Source organism: Haliotis asinina, chromosome 10 (genome assembly GCF_037392515.1).
Source record: "Haliotis asinina isolate JCU_RB_2024 chromosome 10, JCU_Hal_asi_v2, whole genome shotgun sequence".
NCBI classification, from domain to species: Eukaryota; Metazoa; Mollusca; class Gastropoda; order Lepetellida; family Haliotidae; genus Haliotis; species Haliotis asinina.
Genome location: NC_090289.1, coordinates 39,157,280 through 39,172,014, shown reverse-complemented (window position 1 = coordinate 39,172,014; position 14,735 = coordinate 39,157,280). Strand labels below are relative to the sequence as shown.

The window sequence follows — 14,735 nt, the reverse complement described above, 5'->3', positions numbered from 1 at the left end:
GTCAAAGCTGTGTCAAAATTCACTCACTCATTCACCTCTGTTTATTTAGTGTCTCGAAGAACTGAGTGTCCACCGGGAACCTACTCCAACCCAGGGTCTATATCATGCACAAATTGTGACGCTGGCTTCACCTGCCCTGTATCCTCAACCAGCCCCCGTCCCGGAGATGCCTCGTGCTCCAAGGGAGGCTACTGTGATGGCAAGGATTTCTTCCCGTGTCCAGCCGGAACGTGGAACCCCTTGAACGGGTCCATCAGTCTGGAAGCATGTGTCCCATGTCCATCAGGTGATACCTTTATGTGGCACACACATTAAACAATTACTTTTCTGCTTTTCCAGTAATAGGCAGGTGGGGTAGTTTCCAAAGACCCAGGTTCAGTTCACCACTTTGGTGCAATAATTAATTATTAATTCCTGCTGTCCCTCTTCATGATATTGCTGGAATATTGTTAAAAGCAGCTTTAAAACTTTACTTACTCAATTTTTAAATTATGTTCTTAACAATTAAATCTAAAGAGACATAATTTTGTGATATTTTTAAAACTACAAGAAAACAGAACATATGTCATATTTGGGATTTCTTTTTCTTAGTGAAGTACAGATTCTAGTACTTTTTTGGTTGAGTCCCACCTGGGATTCGAACCCGCACCCTCAGAATCAGGCACCTAATCACCAGCACACAAAGTCAGCTGCCTAGCCCACTCAGCCACTGCGACTTCCACAAAAATGAACGTCGGACAACTGAAATCTGTACTTTACTAAGAAAGAGAAATCCCAAATATGACATGTTGCATTTGACCACTTTCTAAATGGCATCGTGTAATCATACAAGAAAGCAATTTGATGAAATTTCTTGAGGACAAGGATCACATTGTCTTGATTACAACCTTTGAAATATGTCCTTTTTTAAATTTCTGTCATTCTTTGCAATAGATGGTTGCTTAAGACAAGTTATTGATTCCAGCTTCTTGACCTTTTTTGCAAAAACAGTTCTAGCTAGTATAGACACTAATGTGTAACCTGCATTCTAGAACTCCGTACATAATTAAGCATGTAGCATTTTTAGATGGCAGTTTCTTGTTTAAATAGATGAATATTTCACTTGATAACAGTACTCAAATCAACAATGAAACATCACTGTATGCAATATATACTGGACAAAAAGTCTCGTTAATCCGAAATCATCCGTTGCACAGCAAAATGGCAGATTAACAAGGATGTCAGACAAAATAAACGAGATTAAGTTACATTTATTAAAATTGTTACCAGTAAAAGCATCGGATAAAGCCAATTGTTGGATAAACAGAGGTCAGATTAACGAGACTTGACTATAGTTATGGATATTAGTAAATTCTGAATAATGATGATTTTATTCATTGACACACTGACAAAATATCAGTCATAAAAATACCAATATCCCTAACTTGTTTTGTTCAGTATACAAGAATTTTTGAACAGCATTTAGAAGTGATGCACAGAAATGCAAGAAGTTTATGGATGGCGAGGTTTTTGCTGTGATGGACATGACGTTTTGGAGTATATTCTTACACCTTCATGAGAAATATACCCGAAATCTTAAGTCCATCATAATAAAGAAATTGACATCCATAAAAGTATTGCCTTTAAAAAATAAGAGTCATTCTTACAGTTACATGCTTCACTGCAGAAGCTAATAATGGAGGTGGAGGGGGGATGGCGGTTATATGTTGTTTAGACGTCTCATGACTCTTCTCCCTACAGGCTACTACTGTGAGGGCCCAGGTGTAGTGGACTACTCACTGTACCCATGTCCTGAAGGCCATTACTGTCTGCAAGGCACCATCATGAGGACGCAGTACCCATGTCCAGGTAACCAGTCAGCTTCAACCTGCTGATTTCTTGAATAGTTTGTGTCCTCTGAAGACCTCACTGTCAGGCCATGCTGAAAATGATATACATATTGGAGAAAGCTTTCATATTTTTTTTATTTATGTTTGTCATTTCATATATGCCTCTTATTTGTATTGAAATGTAGATTAAAACAATACCCATGAAAATACACAAATGTTCATACAGTCCTGCAGTGTTTGCAGTGTTCATGCAACAGTCGATGTACCCACTGCCACACTTCCTGTCTTGACAACCAAATGCCCCTCCACAAGTATGTCAGAACCAATTCCTCTGGCCCCACTGACTGTCCTTCTGTGTACACAACTATCCTATATCAAACACACCTTTTGTCCAAACAACAGCAGTTCATTATCCTAATGGTTAAAGCACCCATCAAGCTGAAGACCTGGGTTCCATTCCCAACCTTGGTCAAATAATGGTTTTCTGTTCACACAATCAGCCAAGATTTGAATAGCTGCAGTGTTGCTGAATGCAGCATGAAACAGCATATACTCACTAACATTCTTTTCATCACGAAGTATTTTCATGTCCTCAACCAATCTTGTTACAACAACAGTTTATGTCTATACAACCAGTTGTTTTGTCTCCACCTGCATGTATCTCTGCCTACAACCAACTGTTCTTGTAACAAATCCTACCAAACAAATGTTCTGTTTCAGGCGGCACCTTCAACAACCAGACAAACGCTACTGACTCAACTGCCTGTGTCCCCTGTCCTCCACGCAAGTTCTGCCCTGCTGGGACTGTTAACCAAGGGCAGAACTGTCCTGCTGGTTTCTTCTGTGTTGGTGGCCAGGCCTCTGGCTTCCAGAACGCTTGCCCCATTGGAACATATGGTCCATCAGACAGTCTCTTGAGTAAGCCAGTATCTGTTACGATCTGTTAACGTCACATGTTGGGAGGAAAGTCTGATATTTTCAGTGTTACCTATTCACACAAAAGACAAACTCCAAACATGGATTTAGTGTGGGAACTACATTTCTGGGATCTCCCAGGGTGATATTGCTTGAATGTTTCTGAACCCCAAATCACTGAACTAGATTAGAATTGACCTTCAGAAACCTGTGCTTGTTGTAAGAGGCAATTAACAGGATAATGCATGTCATCATGTCCCTGTTGCGTAATTCAATGCTCATGATGTTGATCATTGGATTGCCAGTTTATTATGGCATTTTATATACAGTGTGATACATTTGGAACACTACTGTCTTAATATACCAAGTTTTTGCAGAATACTCATATTGCCCGAGTTTTAATAAGGCTAATTAACATTTCCTCAGATGCTACTGAGTGTGAGTCTTGTCCAGCTGGATTCTACTGTCCATTTGGATCTGAGTCAGAGCCCATGGTGAACCCTATCCCCTGTGAGCCTGGGACCTACAACCCAGATCCAAGGACAGGACATCCCATCAACTGCCTCCAGTGTTTAGCTGGGTTCGCTTGCCCACTCATCAACCAAACAGCATCGACTCTGCCTTGTAGTGAAGGTAAGATCCTTGACACAAACAGTGTAATGTTTCTACTTGATGCCACACTGTTTGGATGGTGGTTTACCAGCAGCACACAACTGATGAATGTTTTAATATGGTAACTTACAAAAACCTTAAAAATATGAATATTTACAGTAATAGTAGCTTAAAGGTCACATGCAACCAAAAAATGAAACAGAATTAAAACACATTTATCACATATTCATGACATATAATATACATTGCTGCTTTTAAAAAAACAAATAAACACAATTATAAGCGTACAATCGCGATTCAAAAGTGCAATATTTTGTACTTGGGCTTACTTCCCCCGAAATGAAGCCCTTGGGAGACCGAACCCAGTCATAGCGGGTGGATATGCACTCAAGTGTAATGACGGCTTCCGATTGGCTGGTTCATTTGCTGATGTGCCGAGGGTTCATTGTGTGTACAGAAAGATGATCTGTTTGATGGGCATTTTAGAAGTATAGCCAGTCACAAGAAAGTAAGATTCTTTATGGATAACAACTTCTTTTTGTGTACTTGATGCGTCGTTTCAGTATGGATTCATATGCTGTTGTCAAACAAAATTATATACACTAAAAGAAGTCGTTATCCATGAAGAATGTATATAGAGATGTTGGGTTTGGAAAATATCTGTTCTCTGAATTTGCGTTCGATCCAATCAAAAATCATGTCTGTATAGATGGTAAACTACTGGGTGGCTGGAATCTGTCATTCGTCCAAGTACAAAGCAGGACTTAAACTGACAAGAGTTTGCACCAGTTTCCGTCAGATACAGTCATCCGAAAAAAATGAATGTATGTTTACAACCCACAGACATAAAAACATGTCATGTGTATCACACGTGCCTAAGTACATAATGTGGCAAACACGGGACTCGGGTGCACGAGTCATAAATCAACATGTTTTCTTTATGTCGTATAGTCTGATAGGTGTTAAGTTTAAATTGCACGTGGTCAGTGATTGAAACTGTGTATTGCATGTTGTCTTTAGCAGACAGGCAGGTGTGAATAAACCAGACACTGAGCTTTCTCTGTGACAAAGACTGCTTACCACAATCAACAAGTTGTTTTTACGTAACAAGTAGATTATTGTTACGTCTATAAGTAGATTATAGCCCTCAGACGCTGGGCATGCATGTTGTTTCAAGCTCCGCGAGCCTATTCACTGCGCATGCGTTATGGACGCAGCACAGCGCAGCTGTTGAAACCAGTTTTCCCCCCAGCGCTGGGGGGAATTTAGTGAAACGTTTGAACTCCGATTTTGCGGGCTTTTTTTTTCATCGCGTTTTTTTCAACTTTATAGGTTGAATTGGCATTTTTTATGATTTGTTTCGGTAAGTGCACACCGAAAGTTACCAGAATCTGCAAAGTTGTGTTTTACGTTGCATGTGACCTTTAAGAGTATGATATTAACACAGAATATTGCAGTCTATTATGGGGGTAACTATTGTCATAGTATGTTAATGTAGTCTGTAAAATAAAGAAAGAATTCATTTTAGCAAAGAGATGTTACATACATGATTGTTCTGAGATCTGTAAAAATAATGGTACCTTCTGTGCTATATCAGTAATGCTTCATTGGCACTAACCAGTACCCATGTCAGTTTGATTGTATAGCTAATGTTGTACAGTGTTGTGTTATAGTATTCCCAGAAATTATTGAGAATCATGTTGCGTCATGTAACTCATTACGTTTATTAACTTCTGGCGTTTTACTTACAGAAACATGTTAAAACATCATCCTTTTACAGTCTCAGTCTTGTTTTAGTACTTTGTTAGACCTCCTCGCTCAGCAATGCATGCCTGAATACGGCTAGGCACACTACCCATCAAAGTTTGTAGGTAATCGTGTGACAGGGTATCCCAACATTGGACCACCTCGGCCTTCATATCTTCAATATTTCTCAGTCCCTTTTGGTTTATTCTGTCCTTCATGTCTCCCCTCACACTCTTAGTTGGGTTTAGGTCTGGGCTGTAACTGGGCCAGTCTAAAACTTGAACATTTTCGCCTGACAACCACTGTTTTGTGTAGCGCGCAGTGTCTTTTGGGTCATAATCATGCTGGAAAATCCAATCATCTTCATACAATGTTTGTGCTGTCGGAAGAAGGTGACCATTTAGAATGTCAACGTATCTTTCTTTTATAAGAATGAAGATTTTTATGGATATCAACTTCTTTATGAGAGAACACAACGTTTCGGAGTTAATGCTTACTCCTTCATCAGGTGATTGAGAAAGGGATACAGAGGTGTATTTATATGTACAGGTAAAACAATAACAAAGTAACAAGTGGAATGAGTTAACGAAAGCTAGTATAAACAAGCACTGATAGGAAGCCGATAGTTAAGATAACAATGATGGAAGCCAATGGTAATGCATTACAGTTGATTGGATATGTTTACATAACATGATTGGGGATAAGGATGGAAGCCAATGGTGATACATTACGCATGATAGGATGATGTACATAACACACGATAGGGGGTGAGCATGTTACATGAGGGTTGGTGATGTACAAACACAAGTATGTACTCGGGTAGATAGGCTATACATGAATTACATAGATAGAATGTACACAGGTAGATGAGATTAATTTATCAATAAGTCCCAGGCACTTGGTAGGTACACTCCTTGGTCGCGGTTGATGGCTGGTTTCTGTCTCCGGATCTCGATGGCCTCTTGCAGTTTCCTTTGGCGCCAGTTGTTGTTGTTGGTAGATAGTATCCTAGTGTCCTCCCATCGAATTGAGTGTTCAGGGTTCTTGAGAATGTGTTCAGAGATGGCCGATTTCTGGTCGAGTTTCCTGACTGAGGTCTGATGTTCCTTCATTCTGGTGTTGATTGGTCTCAGCGTTTCTCCAATGTATAGGTCGCCACAGTTGCAAGGGATCTGGTAGATGCATCCTCTCGGGTTAGGGTGTTCACAGCTGGGTCCTTTACCGTTGGCTTTTAGGTAGGTCTTGTAATTCATGTATAGCCTATCTACCCGAGTACATACTTGTGTTTGTACATCACCAACCCTCATGTAACATGCTCACCCCCTATCGTGTGTTATGTACATCATCCTATCATGCGTAATGTATCACCATTGGCTTCCATCCTTATCCCCAATCATGTTATGTAAACATATCCAATCAACTGTAATGCATTACCATTGGCTTCCATCATTGTTATCTTAACTATCGGCTTCCTATCAGTGCTTGTTTATACTAGCTTTCGTTAACTCATTCCACTTGTTACTTTGTTATTGTTTTACCTGTACATATAAATACACCTCTGTATCCCTTTCTCAATCACCTGATGAAGGAGTAAGCATTAACTCCGAAACGTTGTGTTCTCTCATAAAGAAGTTGATATCCATAAAAATCTTCATTCTTATGTATTTTCACTTCTAAATGACATTCAAATATCTTTCTTTTGTCAAGTTTCCCGTGAAAACACACAATGGCGTCACTCCGCGAGCCGATATGCCACCCCACATGTGAAACGTCGGGCTATGTTTTGGTCGCTGGTAGATAGGTTTGACAGTATCTTTGGTCCAAATTTTCACACAATTAGGGAAAAGCCAAACAGAACTTTCATCCGAAAAGAAAACATTATCCCAATCTTGATTTTCATGACCCCGACACCAGTTTAAACGTTTTTCCTTTTGTGCATCTTTCATCAACGGCAAGCGAATTCCACGTTTTTTCACCCAATTAAGTCTCTGTAATTCCTGCCTAACTGTTTCATTGCATACCTGAGGACTTCCTCTGCTAATCATTTCATTTCTGATGTTCTCAACACTTTTCAATTTGCCACTACTCACAATCTGCCCAAGTCTTCGGCGATCCACAACACTGAATTTCCTAGGCCGACCTGCCCCTGCTTTGTGCTCTATCCCGGTTCCTGTTTGAATATTCTTCAAAGTTCTGTATACTGTAGACAGAGGAATACCATGTCTACAAGCTAACACTTTAGCATCAGCCTCACCCCTTTCAAAATCATCTAGAATGAGCTTTCTTTTCTCTCTTGCTGTAAATTCTGCCATGTCAACACAGGAAGCCGTCTGCTCAGACAAGGGAGATAACTCTTGACGTAATGAGCTGCCTTCTAAGCCTTCAAGAGTTGTCTCCCTTATTTAGTATGCTTAGTGCATAGTGAAAGCCCTTTTTCCAATCTTAGCATCATTAGGAAAAAAACAAAGATTTTCTCAATAATTTCTGGGAACACTGTACATCACAGTTCAGAACTGCCTTGCTAGCACTGTATCACCCAAGAAGTACTCATGTTTGTCAAGTTGCATAGCTAATGTTGTACAGTGTTGTGTTACATCACAGATCAGAACTGCCTTGCTGGCACCGTATCACTCAAGCTGTACTCATGTTTGTCAAGCGATATAGCTATTGTTATACAATAAAGTGTTATATTACGGGTCACTACTCCTCTGCTAGCACCATATCACCCAACCAGTACTCATGTTTGTCAACTTGTATAGCTAGTGTTAAACAATGAAGTATTATATTACAGGTCACTACTGCCCTGCTGGCACCGTATCACCCAAACAGTACCCATGTCTGCCAGGAACCTTTACTGGACGCACTAACCTCAGCTCAGCAGATGAATGTGATGCCTGTCCTGCAGGGAAATACTGTGACTGGGGAAATGGTGAGTGTTTGGATTGTTTTCTGAGGTTAACACTTTTCATGTATAAGCAAAATGAAGTGCCAAAGCTCTGATATTTGGAGCTAAACCTTAATTACTGGGGTCCTCATATGTGAGATTACCATTTTCATCTGCACCCATCTACATGCATGTTTTCATCAGTACATCATATTATCAGTCGCAACTCCCTAGGGATCATACAATTCTGGCAGCCATGCTTACAATGCTTTTACGCTGATTTCTGTATTTCATATGCCCCTTCCGAATTACATTTTGTTGCAGCCTCACAAATTCAGGAGTACATACTATCACCCTTTCTGTCATTTTCCTGACTTGCTTTTTCACACGTGTTACTACCATTCTTGGCTTAGTTTTATTGTGCCAGGTGCTGAAGGCTTTTCATTATCCATTTTCTAATCACAACTGCGTTTTCATTACCAACTTCTCACTCAACCTCATTTTAGGACACTCACCTTTATGCAGTTATAAACTACAATACAATGACATCGTATAGCTTTCAGGTCTGTATGGGTAAGCTAAGGGGTTTATAAGACAGGTTGTTCTCATCCATTGTCTTACCTTTGCCAATGGGAACAATGTGTAAAGTCCACTTCAGTGTCTGCTATGATATTGCTCGGATGTTTTAATAAGCAATGTATGCCATACTCACTCATTACATAGGCTTTTGGTACAAAGTGTGAAGTCGTCTGCCTGATGTGGAATATTGTTGTGAGGAGCATAAAACCATTCTCACTCGTTAACTTGCCAGGTATGGTTAGAGTGTTTGAGCTTCTAAAGCTACTGAAACCTTACCAGCTTCTGATCATCTTACCTTGCCATGGAGTTTAGAGCTGACAATGTTATTAAACATTAGGTCAGCGTTAGTTGTGGTTAGTTAACAGAGTTGCCTCAGGATCTACAGGATGCTTTAGGAACTTAATCCCTGTGCAAGTATTAATATTAGTTCCCTGTCTTAAATTGAATAAGGACAAACATTATGGATGAGCAACTTCTTTAATCAGGTGAAGCGACGTTTCAATACAACTTGCTTGACAACGACACAAGAAGCTGTATCGAAATGTTGCTTCACCTGATTAAAGAAGTTGCTCAAAGTACCTCAAAGTTGCTCATCCATAAAGTTTGTCCTTATCTGATTCACCAACTTCTAAACATGCCTGTCAAAGATGTCTTGAATTGGCTTCCAGATTTAAGATAATGTGTATTACCAAAGCTTTGGGAAGTGATTTTGTTTCTTTGTTACATACACATTTGATTTGTGCTTTTTTGTACAATCATAAGTTTAAATGTCAATCCCATTTCAGGTGAGAGTGCTGGCACAAACGCACCCAAGCCATGTAAGCCAGGTTACTACTGTCCAAGCCAGACCCCAGCGCCAGACCGCTACCCGTGTCCCGAGGGGACGTTCAGCAACAGGGCTGACCTGACAGATGCTTCTGAGTGTACAAAGTGCACAGCATCCTTCTACTGCTCTGGAGGGGAGTCGACAACTACTGGCATCTGTCCTCCCGGCTACTATTGCCCCGAGGGCACCGCCTACCCCTTTGACTTTGGCTGTGAAAATGGAACGTACAATGAAAAGGAGGGCATGGATGAGAAGGCTGATTGCAGACAGTGTACTCAAGGTTAGGGTTACTTCTTCAAGACATCATTAGATGTCATAGGATTGGGATGTCAAACATTGGTGGTCAGGCTCGCTGACTTGGTATTCACATGTCATTGTATCCTGGTTGTGTGGACTGATGCTCATGATGTTGATCACTGGATTGATCACTCACCCACTGTTTCTGTATTGTTGACCAGTCTTTCATATTGTGGGGGCATTGGGGTAGCCTAATGGTTGAAGCGTTCTTTTGTCACACTCAAGAATTGGGTTTGATTCCCCACATATGTACTTTTTGTGAAGCCCGTATCTGGAATATTTCTATGAGCATCATAAAACTATACGCTCACTCAATTTCGTATTGTGAGTGATTGTGAGCTGAGAAATGTGACTGATCATTTTTGTTTTTTAAGTAGCAGAATTTTCTTTTGAGGTACATAGATATAACCCTTTATATGCTAGGTTCACTACATAACCTTCAAATGATAAATAAAATATTTGGTAAATAGTTGTTAGTTTAATTGTCGGGATATCGTTATCCTATTCTCATGTCAAATGGGAGCGACCCATGAAGGTCTGGGGTAGAATAGGCCTTCAGCAACCCATGCTTGCTATAAAAGGTGACTACTATTGTCATAAGAAGCGACTAACGGGATCGGATGGTCAGACTCACTGACTTGGTTGACACATGTCACTGGTCAGTGCTCATGTTGTTGATCACTGGATTGTCTGATCCAGACTCGATTATTTACAGACCGTCACCATATAGCTGGAATATTGCTAACTCAACTCACTCACTGACTCACTTAAATGGAACATTATGTTGCCAGTGAGACATACATACTGCTATTTATTTTATTACAAACAATGTTGAATTCTCTATTTCAGCATAGCTATCCTTTGATAAAAAATAACCTAAAAGATTGAAACTATGTACCTGGTATATACAATTCACAATATTTTCAATCCTGGCTGACATTAAAAGACAGTACAGATGCCTGTGAGATTGTGGATTCTTTTATAGAAGAGATCCCCCTTAGGGTACTTATAAAAATGCTTTTAAGTACCCTGAGTAGGACTGTTCACAGAATCAGCTATCACGGCAGGTTTTTGCCATTTTTCCGTTTGATTTGTTTTCATGAAAATGTTTTTGAAGTGTGTCCAGCCTACATTTGTTGTTCTTGTTTCAGGTCATTACTGTGAGTTTGCAGTGACGGTGCCAGAGAAATGTCCAAAAGGAACCTACATGGGCTGGGGAGTGACCAAGGTTTCAGCAGCAGATAATAACATAACGACAGATAATTTGGTTACAGGAGGTAATGATGTACATGGTTTCTTTTTCATTGTATTGGGTTTGCTCATCATGCAGAAGACCTGGGTTTCATTCCTAACATGGATGCAATGTGTGAAACCCATTTCTGGTGTCCCTCAGCAGTGATATTGCTGGTATATTGCTAAAAGTGGCATAAAACTAAACTCACTCAATTCCTTGACATGAAGTTGACTCAAAGGTTTTCTTACCTACAGGAAATTTGATGTACCATTTGTTGATCGTGTTCGCTCACTCACTCACATTTCATACACATCACAGTGTATAGAATTCAAAGATACCAAAGATTCTGAAAGGTCAAAATTTAGTCAACAAACATGTTTGTTAAAGCCACACACAAGGCACGGTACATGGAATAAAAGGATATTGAAGGTTCTTGAAGAAGGTCAAAAGAAACTGAAAGTAATATGTTGAAGGCAAAGCGAGGAACATTTAGTCACCAAACATGCAAACCGCTAAACTTACACTCATGGAGTTCCTTCTACGTCATACTTACATGCATGCATTTGACTGAACTACTGTAACATGGTTTTTGAACTGTTTCAGGTGACCCAGCCAAAAGGGAAAACGACTGTATCGAATGCCCTGGGGGATCTTACTGTGGAGAGGAAACTGTCACGCCAACTCCTTGTGGAAAGGGAAAGTTCTCAAAACCTGGGCAATCTGAATGTGAAATCTGTGAGATAGGGTCAGTTTAAAATTAGGGTTTTTTTATGCTTCTAACTTGTATTTCAAAGTCATGGTAGCATAACATGTTTAGTTTGATAATTTGCTGTTCAGTGTTATGTCCCTTTGATGTGTAAGGATTTGCTTATCATGGTGTGAATCCTTGATTCACCCAAGCAATGATCATATGTTTGCAAGCACAATACCCAAGTTTTATTGTTTTTGCCTTACAGGTAAGTGTGATAACCACTCAAAGAATCCCACCTGTATGAAATGTAGACTGCAGTGAGTGCTACTTACCACTAGTGTGGTCTAATATCAGGTTACATCAAGAAATGTTTTACCTGGCTGGTTCATTTTTCCTTGAACAAAATAGGAATGGTGTACTATACCCAAGCTCAAATGCAGTCAGACCCTTATACACCTAGACACATTCTAAAAATATTATTGAACATTACTAGATCACTGGGTTTTTTTAAGGTTATCAGGAATACCCTATATTTAAGCTTTGGACCGTTTCAGGTTTAAAGCCTTGGGCTTAAATGAAGAAAATCATTGTTCCAGTAAAGAAATATTTTAGTCATATGTAAGCCCAGGGCTTAAATTTGAAAATGCACAGTATCTTATTTTAAAAAAAATGAAAAGAAAAGAATGAAAATTAAGAATGAAAATCAGGAAACTGGTCTATAAATTAAAATTGAAAATTATGAAAATTACTCTGGTGAATAAATGTGAACATAAATGATAAAGTTAACAGTCTATTCTTCCTTGGGGTACATATAAGCATTTTTATGTCCATTAGAAATCCCTATGACAGTTGTAACTATTTTTGATCATAAAATATTTACAAAACAAAAAACTCAATTTTTTTGTCTTGTGAGACCACCCTTACAGGGCCTCCCAGGGCCCCCTACAGCCAAGAGCAGGTAACTCTGGCCATCTACCTCGCACCTCACTTTTCATGCTGTCGTTCGAATAGAAAGATGTGCGTGGTCCATTTAGACAGTTTTTGTGCTCTACCTACGGAATTATGAGTGAGAAAGAGTCAGCTACTGTATGTATGGTTCCTTTTCTTTTGCATGGGCGTTAGTTGGAATTTCTTGGCTGAAATTTTCATTCATAAATTGTTGTAACTCTGCCGATCAGGTCCCATCTTCTTGTCATGTGGCTGTCATGTTCCTTCTTTTTAGTGCGGGAAGTGTTTCGCTTGCGTCTCACTTATTCCTGCGTGTTCCTTATTAGTATGTTTTACATGCTAATATGTCTTAGCCCATTTGTTCTTGTTTCAGTCAAAATGGGTAGGTTGGTTTTAAGACTTTTAGTCTTTTTCATAGCATTACGCACTTGTGTGTGCACACGTCACTTGTTATTGCATTTATCTGCTTATACTTTGTTGTTTAGCTGGGTTAAATGTATTTTGGCAATTTATTATCGCCTTGCGTTTATATTTTGCATATTGTGTGTTCTATTGCGTATGTTTCTGTACATCAGTTACCATTAGTTTGGTTCTGATTTTTACAGTTTCGCCTCTGCGTGACGTACTCCATGGGACAAGCGGGCTATGTCGGGGGATATACCCTCTTCTTTCCCTCTTTCCTCTTTTTCTCAATACCCCCCACCTCGCACCAGCATTTGCAGCAGCAAATGTCGTCGGTCTGGTTCCTGATCATGGATTCGATGTCCGATCTCCATAAGCAGGAGCTTGGCATTTGTTCCTCTGATCTTGGCGGTCCGGGATTGTTTGACAGAGAACAGGGTGCACCCAAGCCTTGAGTCTAGGCTCAGGCATGGGTGCTGTCCCTGTGGGAATGTCAGATCCAAGCTACGGCTCTGGTGTCGTTTTCACTGCTGGCCGTAGGGGTTTTGCACCGAGCACAAGCTCGGGTGCAGTTCCCCTTGCCGGCACTGGTCCATCGGGTCTCGTACCATTGGTCACCGGCAACCTAAGTGGTGGTTCTCGAGCACCGGCTTTGCTGCCTGCCTCGATTCCGCTCATTACGTCGGGTGTCCCTGCTTCGGCTTTCGATCCCACGGGGTTTCGGCACCCTGGTTTTTCGGTGAGCCAGGGGTAGGCCAATTTCGGACAACTCTGCTCTTCTGGGTCTGTTGTCCTTGTTGACGGGTTCCTTGTGCGTCAGGGTTACCGGCAACCAAACCGGTGGTTCTTGAGCAGAGGTTTTGCCACCTGAATCGGTTCCGCTCAGTGCAGCGGGGGTCCCTGCTTCGGCAGTTGATCCCACGGGGTCTCGATGCCCTCCTTCTTCGGTGAACCAACGGAGGCTGATTCTGAGCTTTTCGCTTGGATCGTCCCCGGGGCATGTACGCGAATGGCTCGGAGTAGCACTGACGCTGGTGGTCATCCCATCGGATGCACCCGATTCCACAGAGTTTCGTCTTCCTGTGAAGCTTTTACTCCGTGCAGGGTAGCCGAGATCCAGCTGCTCAGATTACCTTCGCTCATTAGCGAAGTCGTTGTAAAGAAATGCCGCAGGTCGTCATCCCTTCGGACGCCCCCGATCCCGCTGAGTTTCGTCTTCACGCCTCCATCACGCTTGGGTGGTCGTCTGTCCACAGCCAGGCGTCAGCACATCAGGGTCGCGCTAGCCGCCTTTTACCTCATCGAACAAGGTGTTGCGTTCGGTTTACCGCTCCTTTGAGTAGCAATATTGGAACGCTGTGCAGCAGCTTAAGGTTGCGGTGCACTCAGCCTACCTCTCTGTCCTGCAGAGGCAGCTGGTGGCACAGGGGGGCGGGGACAAGTATATTTCCTCGTCCACGTTAGAGCAGCAACTTACAGAGGTGCATTCACATTTTGCGTGCAACTCAATGCGTTCTTGCGCTAGTCAGATGATGTGTGCTGTGATGGGCCTTCATAGGTTATGGCTGTCTGTCACCAGGTATTCTTCGGCTACACAGCAGGCACTGCTGTGTCTGCCTTTCCGGCTGGGCTCAACCCTGTTCCCAGGGGCTTTGACGGTAGTTAGGGAGGCCGCGGAGGCTGATAGTCAATTCAAGGACTCTAAGCCTTTGCTTGAACAACCTTCCACTTCTCGTGCGCGGTCTTCGGTCCTCAGCCCAGGCTATCCTGCG

General features: G+C 41.3%; 1 protein-coding gene across 1 annotated transcript in view; it reads left to right on the top strand.

The window, feature by feature from the left end:
- LOC137298680 (uncharacterized) overlaps positions 1–14,735 on the top strand; it is a 146,537-nt gene that overhangs the window by 36,375 nt on the left and 95,427 nt on the right. The window contains exons 17-24 of the mRNA XM_067830962.1: positions 50–286; positions 1,741–1,848; positions 2,550–2,747; positions 3,171–3,377; positions 7,894–8,031; positions 9,351–9,671; positions 10,840–10,965; positions 11,526–11,667. Coding sequence (XP_067687063.1) covers positions 50–286; positions 1,741–1,848; positions 2,550–2,747; positions 3,171–3,377; positions 7,894–8,031; positions 9,351–9,671; positions 10,840–10,965; positions 11,526–11,667 — 1,477 coding nt within the window. The remainder of the gene's footprint in view (positions 1–49; positions 287–1,740; positions 1,849–2,549; positions 2,748–3,170; positions 3,378–7,893; positions 8,032–9,350; positions 9,672–10,839; positions 10,966–11,525; positions 11,668–14,735) is intronic.